Source organism: Pogoniulus pusillus, chromosome Z, assembly GCF_015220805.1.
Source record: "Pogoniulus pusillus isolate bPogPus1 chromosome Z, bPogPus1.pri, whole genome shotgun sequence".
In the NCBI taxonomy this organism is placed as follows: domain Eukaryota; kingdom Metazoa; phylum Chordata; class Aves; order Piciformes; family Lybiidae; genus Pogoniulus; species Pogoniulus pusillus.
Window position 1 is genome coordinate 75317026 of NC_087309.1, and position 12630 is coordinate 75329655.

Sequence of the window (12630 nt, forward strand, 5' to 3'; positions counted from 1 at the left end):
GCGCCCGGGCTAGCGGGGCCGCGGAATCCAGGCGCCCGGGCTAGCGGGGCCGCGGAATCCAGGCGCCCGGGCTAGCGGGGCCGCGGAATCCAGGCGCCCGGGCTAGCGGGGCCGCGGAATCCAGGCGCCCGGGCTAGCGGGGCCGCGGAATCCAGGCGCCCGGGCTAGCGGGGCCGCGGAATCCAGGCGCCCGGGCTAGCGGGGCCGCGGAATCCAGGCGCCCGGGCTAGCGGGGCCGCGGAATCCAGGCGCCCGGGCTAGCGGGGCCGCGGAATCCAGGCGCCCGGGCTAGCGGGGCCGCGGAATCCAGGCGCCCGGGCTAGCGGGGCCGCGGAATCCAGGCGCCCGGGCTAGCGGGGCCGCGGAATCCAGGCGCCCGGGCTAGCGGGGCCGCGGAATCCAGGCGCCCGGGCTAGCGGGGCCGCGGAATCCAGGCGCCCGGGCTAGCGGGGCCGCGGAATCCAGGCGCCCGGGCTAGCGGGGCCGCGGAATCCAGGCGCCCGGGCTAGCGGGGCCGCGGAATCCAGGCGCCCGGGCTAGCGGGGCCGCGGAATCCAGGCGCCCGGGCTAGCGGGGCCGCGGAATCCAGGCGCCCGGGCTAGCGGGGCCGCGGAATCCAGGCGCCCGGGCTAGCGGGGCCGCGGAATCCAGGCGCCCGGGCTAGCGGGGCCGCGGAATCCCGCTACAGCTCCCTCAGTGGGCCATCTGCCGCTGGTGCCGAACGGAGTGGCAGAGCGGAAAGCGGTAGGCCACGGCCTGTCGCCCTCCTTTGTTTACTGCCCCTCGCTAGGCAACGGCGGCAACGTCCGGCCACGGCAGAGCGCTACGGCGTCGCACGCCGCCGCCCGCAGCGCCCCGCGGCGGGGGCAGGCAGGGGCAGGCAGGCAGGAAGGGGCGGGCTGCTGCCAGCGTGGGCTGCTCGGTGGCGAGGGCCGGCAGGCGCCGCGTTCCGCCCGCGGGCCGCAGCGGTGGCAGCACGGACGCGCCCCGCGCGGGCCCTGCCCCTGCAGCATTGATTCAGTGAAGGCTCAGCCTTCATCGCGGCTGTTCACAGAAGACCAACGGCAGTTCAGGTGCTAGGTCTGGAAGGCCCAGCCCAGCGACAGCCATGACGAGCCCGTGTGCAAAACAGGCCCACGTACACTAAAACGGAACTCGACTACGAGAGTAGTATAAATTCTGTATTGATCTGTATTGGCCAGCAACGCCTGTACCCAGTCACAGGCAGCAAGAGATTCAGAGGGGGAAAAAAAGGGCAAGTGTTACCATGAGAAAATGGCTATTTGATTTCGCCAGCCCCAAACCAGAATAGGCCAAAACACAGTATGAAAGGAGTGGCTGCAATTCAGACCGCATCAAACCGCATCAATGTAATTAGGTATCAGATCTGACTTAGTAATATATGCACCGCACTCGGTGAAACGGAATATTTTTCATGTCTTCCCTGTGATCCCTGGCATAGTCCCAAAGATAATAATCAAGTAAAACAGCATTGATCTTCCCACCCATGTCCTGGCCCTTCTTCTCATAGAGCTCCAGCAAGTGCTTACAAATCAGCGCACAACACCAAATGGAACAGCCACGGATCTCCACCTCCTCTTTATCTCCAGACCGGAAAACTGTTCCTGCAGGACATAAAAGACAGCAACCCAATCATTTTCAAGAGACAAAAGACCCAGGTTGTCCTGAGTTTGCTTCCTTCCCCCCCCCTCCACATCTACTCAATTCTTTTAAGACTGCAATTTTCATGACTTACTGTACAGCTGCTAACAGAGGCCCCATATGTTTTCTAAATCCTTAGTTTTACTATATGCATTTATAAGATTACCCCTCTTCCAGTTAAAATGACATCCAGTATTCAAAGAATGTGGCTTAAGAAAAGAATAGCTCGTGGAGACAAAAAGGATAGTCAACCTGTAACTGGAGTATTTTTTACCAGGATAGCTGTAAGATTTTAAAATCAAAAACCAAAACACAACAAGAGATCCAACAACCCTTCCCACATTGTTTGAATTAATTCACTAAGAGTGTCCTTATTAGGATTCACGGAGAAGATAAATTGTCTTTATGACATGGCCATTCTATTAAGACCCACGGAGTGCTGCATTCATACCTCTGTCTTGCTGTGTAATTTTAGAATTGCATAACAGCAGTCCTCTCTCTAAATACAGATATTTTTACAGCAGAAAACAAATTGCTTTCTGTTTTTGTTCACTGAAGTTCATAGCAAGTACTGGAAATAGAACTAAATGAGCCATCTAGTCTTATAGAGTTAACTTCATTTAAAACAATTTTTTTTAAAACAGAAGCTTAAAATACTACCTTTCTTGTCACTAGCAGTTTGGTACATGCTTTTACAGCATCTGTGGACTACTGACAAGGCTGTTGCATATCTAAACCTCAACAGTTACAACCATACTCATGCTGAAAAAAAAAATGTAGTTTTGCAAACATCAGCCCTTCAGAAACTTAAGAGATCAAGTTATATCTTTATTTAAAAAGTAGAGATAAGACTGTATTATTAAGGGAGGTACAAACCTTCATGTAATTTTTTCATTAGTTCATCAGAATACTTCATTGCTTTTAAATGAACAAGAACTTGAGGAATTCTGTAGTCAGCAAATATAGTCAGACTAGAAATGTCATCAAAACAGCCATCTCCTTTGCCTTCTAGTACACTCCATGTATCCGCCACAAGTATTTGTGCCCGCTTGTAGAAAGACACCTTTTTTTTCTGGTGAAAGAAAAGTTTGTAAATGAAGTGCTTGAAACACTTCAGGAACACATATTAGTTAACTAAGACAGGATAAAGCTTAATGCTCAACACACCTTAAAATGTGATCAATACTGAAACATGAACAACTACTGTGTGGAATGTTTTATTTCTTGAAATAAAAGAAAAATGTAATGAACTCACTGTAGTGGAGCAAAATTTGTTTAGATTCTGCTTGGATCTCAGAAGATATTAATGTTGGTTTATTTCCACTTGACAAACACTGTACTTTAAGTCCAGCAAACACCAATTCTTTCAGAAACATTATAGAGTTCACCCAACCTTTTATTTCAAGAAGCGTAAAAGGCATTGGACTAGGAAAGGAAATTTAATGAGTTTATGCATGTTAAGGAAATAAAATTCTAGCGAAATTTTCAGTGTTGTGTGATGTGTCTTTTTAGTTGAAGAGTAGAAAACTAATTCCAGTAAAAGGTGTATTCACAAATACAAAGTTTTGCTAGATACTACACAGGATTCTATTTTTGTCATCAACTTCTTCACTGGTGCTAATCTTGCAAAAATCTTCAAGTTTTTGTGACTGCTCACATGAAGAGAAAAAAAAGATATGCATGCTGTTGAGGTTTTCACTCCTCGTTGAACACAATGTGAAATGTAAACATCTTTACATCTTTAAGAATAAAAGGTGTTAGTGGATTGTGTCTTTCTCCTCCCTTTACAGCTAGATGGCACATTGCTTACGACACGTGCCAAGCAGTATGTAACTAGAATGGGGAGTCTGCAATACAAATAGGTATTATACAACTTATTTCCAGTTTTATTCTGTCACTGTTTTTATCACCACAATTTGTAAATGGCATTGCATTTTAAAGCTGTTTTATTTTGAATTTATTGCCAAAACGCGACTACTCCTGAGAGCAAAGTGTATTTTGGTTGTTAAATGCTATTCTCCAATAATACTGAGAACAAGATGTCCAGAAAAATTTCTGAAAACTTTCTGTCCCTGTGCTTTATCCTATGCTTGGCACAGATACATAAACTTACATCTCGAGAAAACATACAATTTTGTGTATTAATATAACACCACAACAGGAGATAATAATTGATAGACCAAACTCCATCTTATCTCCTACTAATCGTAAATTTATAATTTTGCTGTTTCAATTTGTTTTTATGCTGCATATAGCTTCTGACATTGTTGTAAATTATTAATACACAAAAGATGACCAAGCATTTCTAGCAAATTTTCCCACCATTTTTTCCCACAGGAAACGAGGAAAGCTTTATATGGATAATACTATGCCTCAAAGATACTATCATCTTACCAGCTGGCACTACAAACACACTTTTTTTTCTTTTTGCATGCAACACACTCACCTTCCAGGAAAAGGTACTGTATATAGGGACACTGGTATCTCCTCTTGTGACAGTTTGAGTGTTACTCACCCCCCCACACTCTTTAGAAATCACCCACTCTTATGAAATCACCCAGACTAAACTCAAATGGCTGGAAATTAAGGAATGAAGGCTTACAGCTCAGCACAATATACAAGCAGACATTAACAATATATACAGCTATATACAGCAAGATACAAGTTAAAAAAAGTAATACAGAAAGACAACACCCCTCCTAGAAATCAGAATCCCCAGGAGGGGCTCCCAACAACCCTTCCACCCTCTTTCCACCCCTCTACCTTATCCCAGACTTTCCCTTATGTGCAAAGTGAGTTTGGAGGATTGGCCAGGTGGGCCAGAAGGATTAGTTACAGATAAAGCAGGACAGGGAGAAAAGTACAGACACCAGAGAACCACTGCAACTGTGTTATCTATTTTTATGTTCTTGATTTTATACATCTCAGCAAGCCTATGAGTTTAGTAGACATCACCACTATTTCCTTTTCATAGCCCATTATCTAATTCTTCTCACCAAAATATTCCAGCTAGTCTCAAACCAGCACAACTCTCCACTGTAATGAGCCAGTATCTAAGAGACATGACTAATTCTAACATACAGATACTAAAAGAAAGGAGTATTGTACTGGCAAAGAGCAAAATACTATAGCAGAGAATAACAGGATTATAATAGTCCAATGTTTAAACTTCTTTTGGCGTTCAAATTCAGCACATTATCTTAACATGATCTACACATCCAGGGACAAAAAGCTTTCAGGAATTTTGACTTTGGTTTGCAAGTCACTTTTCATAAGCAAAACACTATTTCTGTAACAACATTCAGTAATGTGTTGTTATGAAGACCAGTGGTGTGTTTGGAAAAATATAAAGCCAAAGAATCCCCTAGCCGAAGCTCCCCTAGACCTTCAGAATGCAGGAGAGCTGTTAGTAGTCTGTGCCAATATGATTCCACTATAGAGTTTATGTTCTAATCATATAAAATTCTACTGTGGGCAGTTACTGAGGAACAGTGGTTTGCTATTTGGTACCTCACCACCTTTTCAGTTCCCTCCTAAACCTTTATTGAAGGCAATGTCTTACTTTTAAGAGCTCAAACTGCTGCCAGAGAAATTATATTGGTAACATGATCCATGTCACCTCACATCAGGTGAGCTGTGATTTTGGTCTATGCATTTGGGGTTTTTTTGCTGTTGTTTTCATAGAATCAGTAAGGTTGGAAGAGAACTCTTAAGATCATCCAGTCCAACCTAGCACCCAGCCCTGTCCAATCAATTAGACCATGACACTAAGTACCTCATCCAATCTTTTCTTGAACACCTCCAGGGACAGTTGACTCCACCACCTCCATGGGCAGCCCATTCCAATGCTATTCACTCTCTCTATTTTCATTTGATTAAGGGATTTTTGTTGTTTTCTTGTGGCTTTTTTATTTGTTTAAAACAAAACAAAACCCAAGCAGAGCGTAAACTCAGTTTGCATTATTTCACCCATCTTCAAAATACACATCTTGCTTAGTGAAAGCAGAAAAACAGCTTCCATGTTCATGCAACAGGCTTTACTGCTATGTCAGTTTTTACATTCTGGAATTATTTTTGGAACATTTTTTCATCCTGTAGTCTGCTGCTGCATTTAGGGAGGCTTGCTTTATAAAGCACTCATCACCATCTCATGAAAGATATTACACTAACAAATAGAGTCACTATAAAGATACAAAAACGTTATCATTTTACTTGGAAAATGTTTTCTTTTGGATCATAAAAAAAGGGCAAAAAATATATTTAAAATATCCCAATAAAATAAACTGCTAGTTAGACAGAACCTGTGGTTCTTCATGTAAAGATACCTTGATTCATAGCACAGACAAGGGAAAATAAAATCATGCCACCTACTGATTCGAGTCATTAATGCAATAGATTCAAAGCTCCAGTGACTGGTATTCTGGAGTTACCTTGAAAAGACTGCACAGACTCTGTTACTATGTACTATACTGTCACTAGAACAGAAGTAGTTTGCAGATGAAACTGAGCATACTATCAGTCACATATGTCACTAATGCTAAACAAAGATCATACCCATACAGGCAAAGCCTGAGACACAAAACTCAGGAGATAGTCTGTTTACTTCCCACCAATTTCTTTCAAGACTGCTCCAAAAAGCTGTGAACTCTGACAAAAGTATGGGTTACTTCTGACCTGTGGTCATTTGTGCAATGTCTGCTGACTCAGCAACAGTTACAGTGTGGATTCCCTGTAGTCGCACTTTTCCATATCTTTACTGGAATTTCATTTCCTTCATTAGCAGTGGAGATCCTCAAGGTAAAAGAGATACGGTGGGAGAGAGGAAGCTTGGTAGCAATTAGCTCTGGAGATGCTCAAGGTAAAAGATGAAGGACTGATGAAAGGACAGGGGTTGGTAGAAATTCAAGGGAGGAAACAGAAAATGAGAGAAAAAAAGGATATTTCAATTTCTCCGGCAGAAATTACTTCAAATGTTTTGCATTTGTAAGGACTACAAAGGAGTCATGATCTAATTGTGAATTTGGAGTATATCAAAATAAACTATATCAAAGATATAAACTACATCAAAGATGATGAAAGACAGTATATAAAAAAATGGCTCTCTGGGGGAAGAAGTGACTCTTGTCATTAGAAACACACTAGTCACTACTCAAAGATTCAAGATTCTTTTACTGATAATAAATGGTATAATTTTGTTTTCAGATGTTTAGACTGTTACACAAATTAAATTTTAGTAATTTTACCACAGGGTTACCAAAAAGTTTACTGTGCTCCAGGAGCACTGTTTTAAAAGAAACCTCTTTGCTATCTGAATGACTTATATCACCTTACATAATTATGATCAACTGCTTCCAAGTCTGATTTTCCTTTAATTATACAGATTGGTATCTTTAATGATTTGAGGCAAAATATTAAAGTAAGTTATTTTCCTTCTTACTCCCTTGAATTTTACTTTTGGATACACAAAGATGTTTCTGTTCATCTACCACCTCACAGATTAAAAACCCCCTAGCAATCACAAATACTAGATTAATTCCAAACTCACTGTCCCCCTCAAAAAAAAAAAAAAAAAAAAAGACAACATAACAGCCATCTTTTAAAATCACGAGTAAGGATTACATTCTTTTATATAAGAAATTCAATGTTAGAAATTGCTTACCTCAAATACAGCTTCATCTCTGTAAGAAGGAAAATTTTCCAGTACTAGACGTAGTAGTTTCTGAGCACTTTTCTCACTCATTTTAACACAGGTGAGGAAAGAGCCTCCAAACTTCTCCAACAGAACAGTTCCACTCTCATTCAGCACACGATGTCTTTCTTCAATCAAAGGTATGGGCACTTCTGTGTCAGAGCGAAATACATGTCTAACCTGGTCAAGTGTCATGGTCGCAAAATATGATGCACTGGTAATAGGTATTCCTTCAGGAAAGTAAAAATAAGAAGTTTAGGCTATCATAGCCTAAGACCTAATGCAACGCCCTTCTACAGATGAGAGCATTTACACAGTAAGACTCAAAAAGTCTATGTACTCTCTAAAAATCACTTGAGTGTTCACCGGTAACTGCATTCATACAGCTGCTTAACACTAAATTCATGCTTGCACATAGCTTCCAACATGCAACACTGGAACCTATCTTACTTTTTGTATGTGTAATTTTTCCCATTAGCTTAGTTGAGCGTGGTGTTTACATGGCACACTGGCAAATACAATTAACCTACATTCAGTATACTCAGCAGACTTCTTTTCCCTTAGCTCCTAATCACGTTGTGCATTTATAAACAGTACCTTAGTTGCTAATATTCCCTTAAAAGCATGTAAAAAATAATTAAAATTTCCATCTTCAACTACATTTTTTTTCCTGACGACGATGAGAAGAGCAGTATTTTAGCACTTGATTTTAGGGCATGTGGGTTTTCAGACTTCCTTGGAGCTGCTCTGAGACTGGCCCTGAGAATTTGCAAGTTTCGCTTTCTCGCCTTCTGTGGAGATATGCAATTTATCTTAGCTACATACGTGAAGTGATAGAATCATAGAATCATAGAATCATAGAATCAACCAGGTTGGAAGAGACCTCCAAGATCATCCAGTCCAACCTATCACCCAGCCCTAGCCAGTCAACTAGACCATGGCACTAAGTGCCTCAGCCAGTCTTTTCTTGAAGACCTCCAGGGACGGTGCCTCCACCACCTCCCTGGGCAGCCCATTCCAATGGGAAATCACTCTCTCTGTGAAGAACTTCTTCCTAACATCCAGCCTATACCTACCCTGGCACAACTTGAGACTGTGTCCCCTTGTTTTATTGCTGGTTACCTGGGAGAAGAGGCCAACCCCCACCTGGCTACAATGCCCCTTCAGGTAGTTGTAGACAGTAATAAGATCACCCCTGAGCCTCCTCTTCTCCAAGCTAAACAACCCCAGTTCCCTCAACCTCTCCTCATAGGATTTGTGTTCCAGGCCCCTCACCAGCTTCGTTGCCCTTCTCTGGACATGTTCCAGCACCTCAACATCTTTGTTGAATTGAGGGGCCCAGAACTGGACACAGTACTCAAGGTGTGGCCTGACCAGTGCTGAGTACAGGGGAAGAATAACCTCCCTTGTCCTACTGGCCACACTGTTCCTGATGCAGGCCAGGATGCCATTGGCTCTCTTGGCCACCTGGGCACACTGCTGGCTCATCTTCAGCTTACTATCTATCAGTACCCCCAGGTCCCTTTCCTCCTGGCTGCTCTCCAGCCACTCAGTCCCCAGCCTGTAGCACTGCTTGGGGTTATTGTGGCCAAAGTGCAGAACCCTGCACTTGGCCTTGTTAAATCTCATCCCATTGGCCTCTGCCCACCCATCCAGCCTGTCCAGGTCCCTCTGCAGGGCTCTCCTACCTTCCAACAGATCAACACCTGCTCCTAGCTTGGTGTCATCTGCAAACTTACTGATGCTGGACTCAATGCCCTCGTCCAGATCATCAATAAAGATGTTGAACAGGACTGGGCCCAGCACTGATCCTTGGGGAACACCACTTGTGACTGGCTGCCAACTGGATGTGGCACCATTCACCACCACTCTCTGAGCTCTGCCATCCAGCCAGTTCTTGATCCAGCACAGAGTGAATCTGTCCAAACCATGAGCTGCCAGCTTGGCTAGGAGCTTCTTGTGGCAGACAGTGTCAAAGGCTTTGCTGAAGTCCAAGTAGACTACATCCACAGCCTTCCCCACATTCACCAGGCGGGTAACCTGATCATAAAAGGAGATCAGGTTGGTGAGGCAGGACCTGCCCTTCCTAAACCCATGCTGGCTGGGCCTGATCCCTTGGCTATCCTGTAGGTGCTTTGTGATGGCACCCAAGATGACCTGTTCCATGACCTTGCCTGGCACTGAGGTCAGGCTCACAGGTCTGTAGTTTTCTGGCTCCTCCTTACGACCCTTCTTGTGTATGGGAATCACATTGGCCAGCTTCCAGTCTTCAGGGACCTCTCCAGTGAGCCAGGACTGCTGATAAATGATGGAGAGTGGCTTGGCCAGCTCAGGTGATAGAAGTGATAGAAGTGATAGAAGTGATAGAAGTGATAGAAGTGATAGAAGTGATAGAAGTGATAGAAGTGATAGAAGTGATAGAAGTGATAGAAGTGATAGAAGTGATAGAGAGCTGGCCATTGATACTCCTTAGAAGTCTTTTGAGCGGAGACACGATAACCTGTTTAGAGCCACAATGTACACAGTTTCACTACAATGCATTGTTGAGGCGCTTCCAGTTATATCTCCCTAACTCCGGGACAGCCAGCACGCAGAGGTTCATCAAACCAGGAAGCGATACCGTCCAGAAACGGTTCCCCTTTCTGAAGGTAGCTCCTTTACTCTACCTTTACTTTACACGCACGGCCCCATAATACAGCCCCATCGAAACGCCCCACCCCCACTGCTCAGAGGGACACGTAGCCCGCCGGGCGGGGACGGGCCCTGCGCTCACTAACCGTCGTCCAGAGCTCTGTTGATGGCGGCACAGAGGGACCAGTAGCCGCTATACATTTTACCCTTGTAGTTCACCAGATACTTCTTCTTCTCGTCGTCGGACCAGAAGGAGAAGTTGAGCGTGTCCGCCAGGAACACCCAGTTGACCGCCTCCTCGTTGGCGGCTCGGGGGTTCAGCTCATGGAGGCTCTTCCACCCTGCCAGCCCGAACTCCTCCGCCGAGACTTTATCAAACAAACTCTCCGCCACCCGCCGCGCCCCCTCCTCGTCTACGGTGACATCTTTGCTATGGCTCGCTATAAACTTGGCGGACTCCAGGGGGGACAGGCACACCTCCATACTGAACCCCTTCGCGGTGCACCGGAAACACGCACGCCTTCAAGTTCAGCCCTTCTATTGTGACTCCTTCCCGCCCGGGTCCAGCCAGGTGGCGGAGTACCGACGGAAAGCGGTTCGTTCCTTCACGACTGCCCCCGACACAGAGCTCGCTGCTGGGTCGTCGCTCCCTCAGAAGCAGGGCAACCACACCGCGCCCGTTTACCGTCGCGGCAGTTCAGCTTAGGCCGGGTGCGCTACAGCTTCCGCGGCGGGGGGCGGGACAAGGACGGCAGACCGGAAACCCGCGGGAGGCTGCGCGCTAAGCCCAGACTCGCGGGTGGGGTTTGGCGGGAAAGCGGTTCAGCGGTGCCGCTGCTACCGCGCGTAGGTATTCTGAGAGCCAACCACACCCCACACCCCCCAGATCCCGGACGTGCACGGTTTCTTCGTAACCAACAGATAAACCTTACTGAAAAAATACACGCAAAGAGGCAATCAGAAGCTATTTGCATATCCATGCGTGGGGAACTGTCCTACTGATTAAAAAAAACAAAACAAACAGAAAACCCAACCAGAACAACAAAAAACCCACAAACCAAACAGTCAGCAAGCAAAATAAACCACCACTCACAGAATCACAGAAACATTCCAGTTGGAAAAGACTCTCAGGATCACCAAGTTAAACCAATAATGCTACTCTACAAGGCTCACCCACAACCATATTCCCAAGCACCACATCTTTTAAACACATCCAGGGTTGGTGGCTCAACCACCTCCCTGGGCAGCCCATTCCAATGCCTGACCACTCTTTCTAATATGTTATCTAAAGCTACCCAGTCATAGCAACCTATGAGGTATCCCTTCAGCCTCCTCTTTTTCAAACTAAACAGCCCCAGCTCCTTCAGTCACTCCTCCTAACATTTATTCTTCAGGCCTTCCCCAGCTTTGCTGCCCTCCTCTGCACTTGCTCCAGCACCTCAACATCTCTCTTGTAATGAGGTGCCCAAAACCGAACACAATACTCGAGGTGTGGCCTCGACAGAGCAGAGTACAAGGGGACAGTCACTTCTCTACTCTTGCTGGACACAACATTTCTAATACAAGCCAGGATGCCACTGGCTTGTCTTGGCCTCCTGGGCATGCTGCTGGCTCATATGCAATTCCTTGTCAGTTACAACTGCCAGATCCCTTTCAGCAAGACAGCTTTCTAGAGACACTGCCCCAAGCCAGTAGCATTGCTTGGGGTTTTTGTGGCCCAGGAGCAGGACCTGGCATTTGGCGTTGTTGAAGCTCATCCCGTTAACATCAGCCCGTCAATCCAATCTATCCAAATCCCCCTGTAGAGCCTCCTTACCCTCATGAAGATCAGCACTGCCACCTAAATTTGTGTTATCTGTAAACTTACTCATGACACACTCTATGTCTTCATCAAGGTTGTCAATAAAGATGTTAAACAGAAGTGGTTCCAATAATGAGCCTTGAGGGAACATCACTTGTGACTATCTGCCACCTGAATTTAACTCCATTGACCACCACCCTTTGGGTCTTTTTATCCAGACTGTGCTTTATACAGCAGAGCTGTGCTCGTCCAAGCCACAAGCAGAGAGTTTGCCCATGAGAATTGTATGTGGAACAGTGTCAAAGGCTTTTTGATGGTCTAGGTAGACAATATCCACAGCCTTTTCCTCATCTAATAGTTGGGTCATCTTGTCCTAAAAGGAGATCAGGTTCATCAAGTAGGACCTGCCCCTCATAAAACCTTTCTGACTGGGCCCGATCTCTTGGTTGTTCCCTATATGCTGTGTAATGCTGCTAGAGATGACCTGCTCCATGACCTTCCCTGGTACCAACATCAGACTGACAGGTCTATAGTTTCCTGGATTCTCATTTCTTCCTTTCTTGGAGAGAGGTGTCACATTCTGGGCCCCTTAAATCAAGACAGGTGTTAAAGTACTGGAATATGTCCAAAGAAGGGTGATGCAGCTGGTGAGTGGCCTGGAACACAAGCCCTATGAGGAGAGGCTGAGGGAACTGGGGTTGTTCACTCTGGAAGAGGCTCAGGGGTGACCTCATTGATGTCTACAACTACCTGAAAGGAGGTTGTAGCCAGGTGGAGGTTGGTCTCTTCTGCCAGGCAACCAGCAACAGAACAAGCTGACACAATCTCAAGTTGTGCTGGGGGATGT

The 12630-nt window shown here is 45.7% G+C and overlaps 1 protein-coding gene across 2 annotated transcripts; it reads right to left on the minus strand.

Moving 5' to 3' along the window:
• Nucleotides 1-1168: 1168 nt before the first annotated feature.
• On the minus strand, nucleotides 1169-10548 carry QNG1 (Q-nucleotide N-glycosylase 1). Of its 2 annotated transcripts, none has more exons than XM_064176520.1 (4): nucleotides 10129-10548; nucleotides 7322-7581; nucleotides 2539-2734; nucleotides 1169-1625 (listed from the first exon to the last, which is right to left on the minus strand). In XM_064176520.1, exons 1-4 carry the CDS (start codon nucleotides 10463-10465, stop codon nucleotides 1393-1395), a joined length of 1026 nt encoding a protein of 341 aa, XP_064032590.1. In that variant the 5' UTR covers nucleotides 10466-10548; the 3' UTR covers nucleotides 1169-1392. The 2 variants fall into 2 exon arrangements, with proteins under 2 accessions (XP_064032590.1, XP_064032591.1); XM_064176521.1 differs by having other exon boundaries at nucleotides 10460-10538.
• Nucleotides 10549-12630: the final 2082 nt, after the last annotated feature.

Bases quoted from the DNA above. Each gene is read 5' to 3' on its own strand.
- QNG1 (XM_064176520.1), bottom strand. From the start codon at position 10,465: ATGGAGGTGTGCCTGTCCCCCCTGGAGTCCGCCAAGTTTATAGCGAGC. The intron at 7,582-10,128 runs GTTAGTGAGCGC...ACTTTCCTGAAG, and splicing joins CAACAGAGCTCTGGACGACG to GAATACCTATTACCAGTGCA. The intron at 1,626-2,538 runs GTTTGTACCTCC...TATGTCCTGCAG, and splicing joins AATGAAAAAATTACATGAAG to GAACAGTTTTCCGGTCTGGA.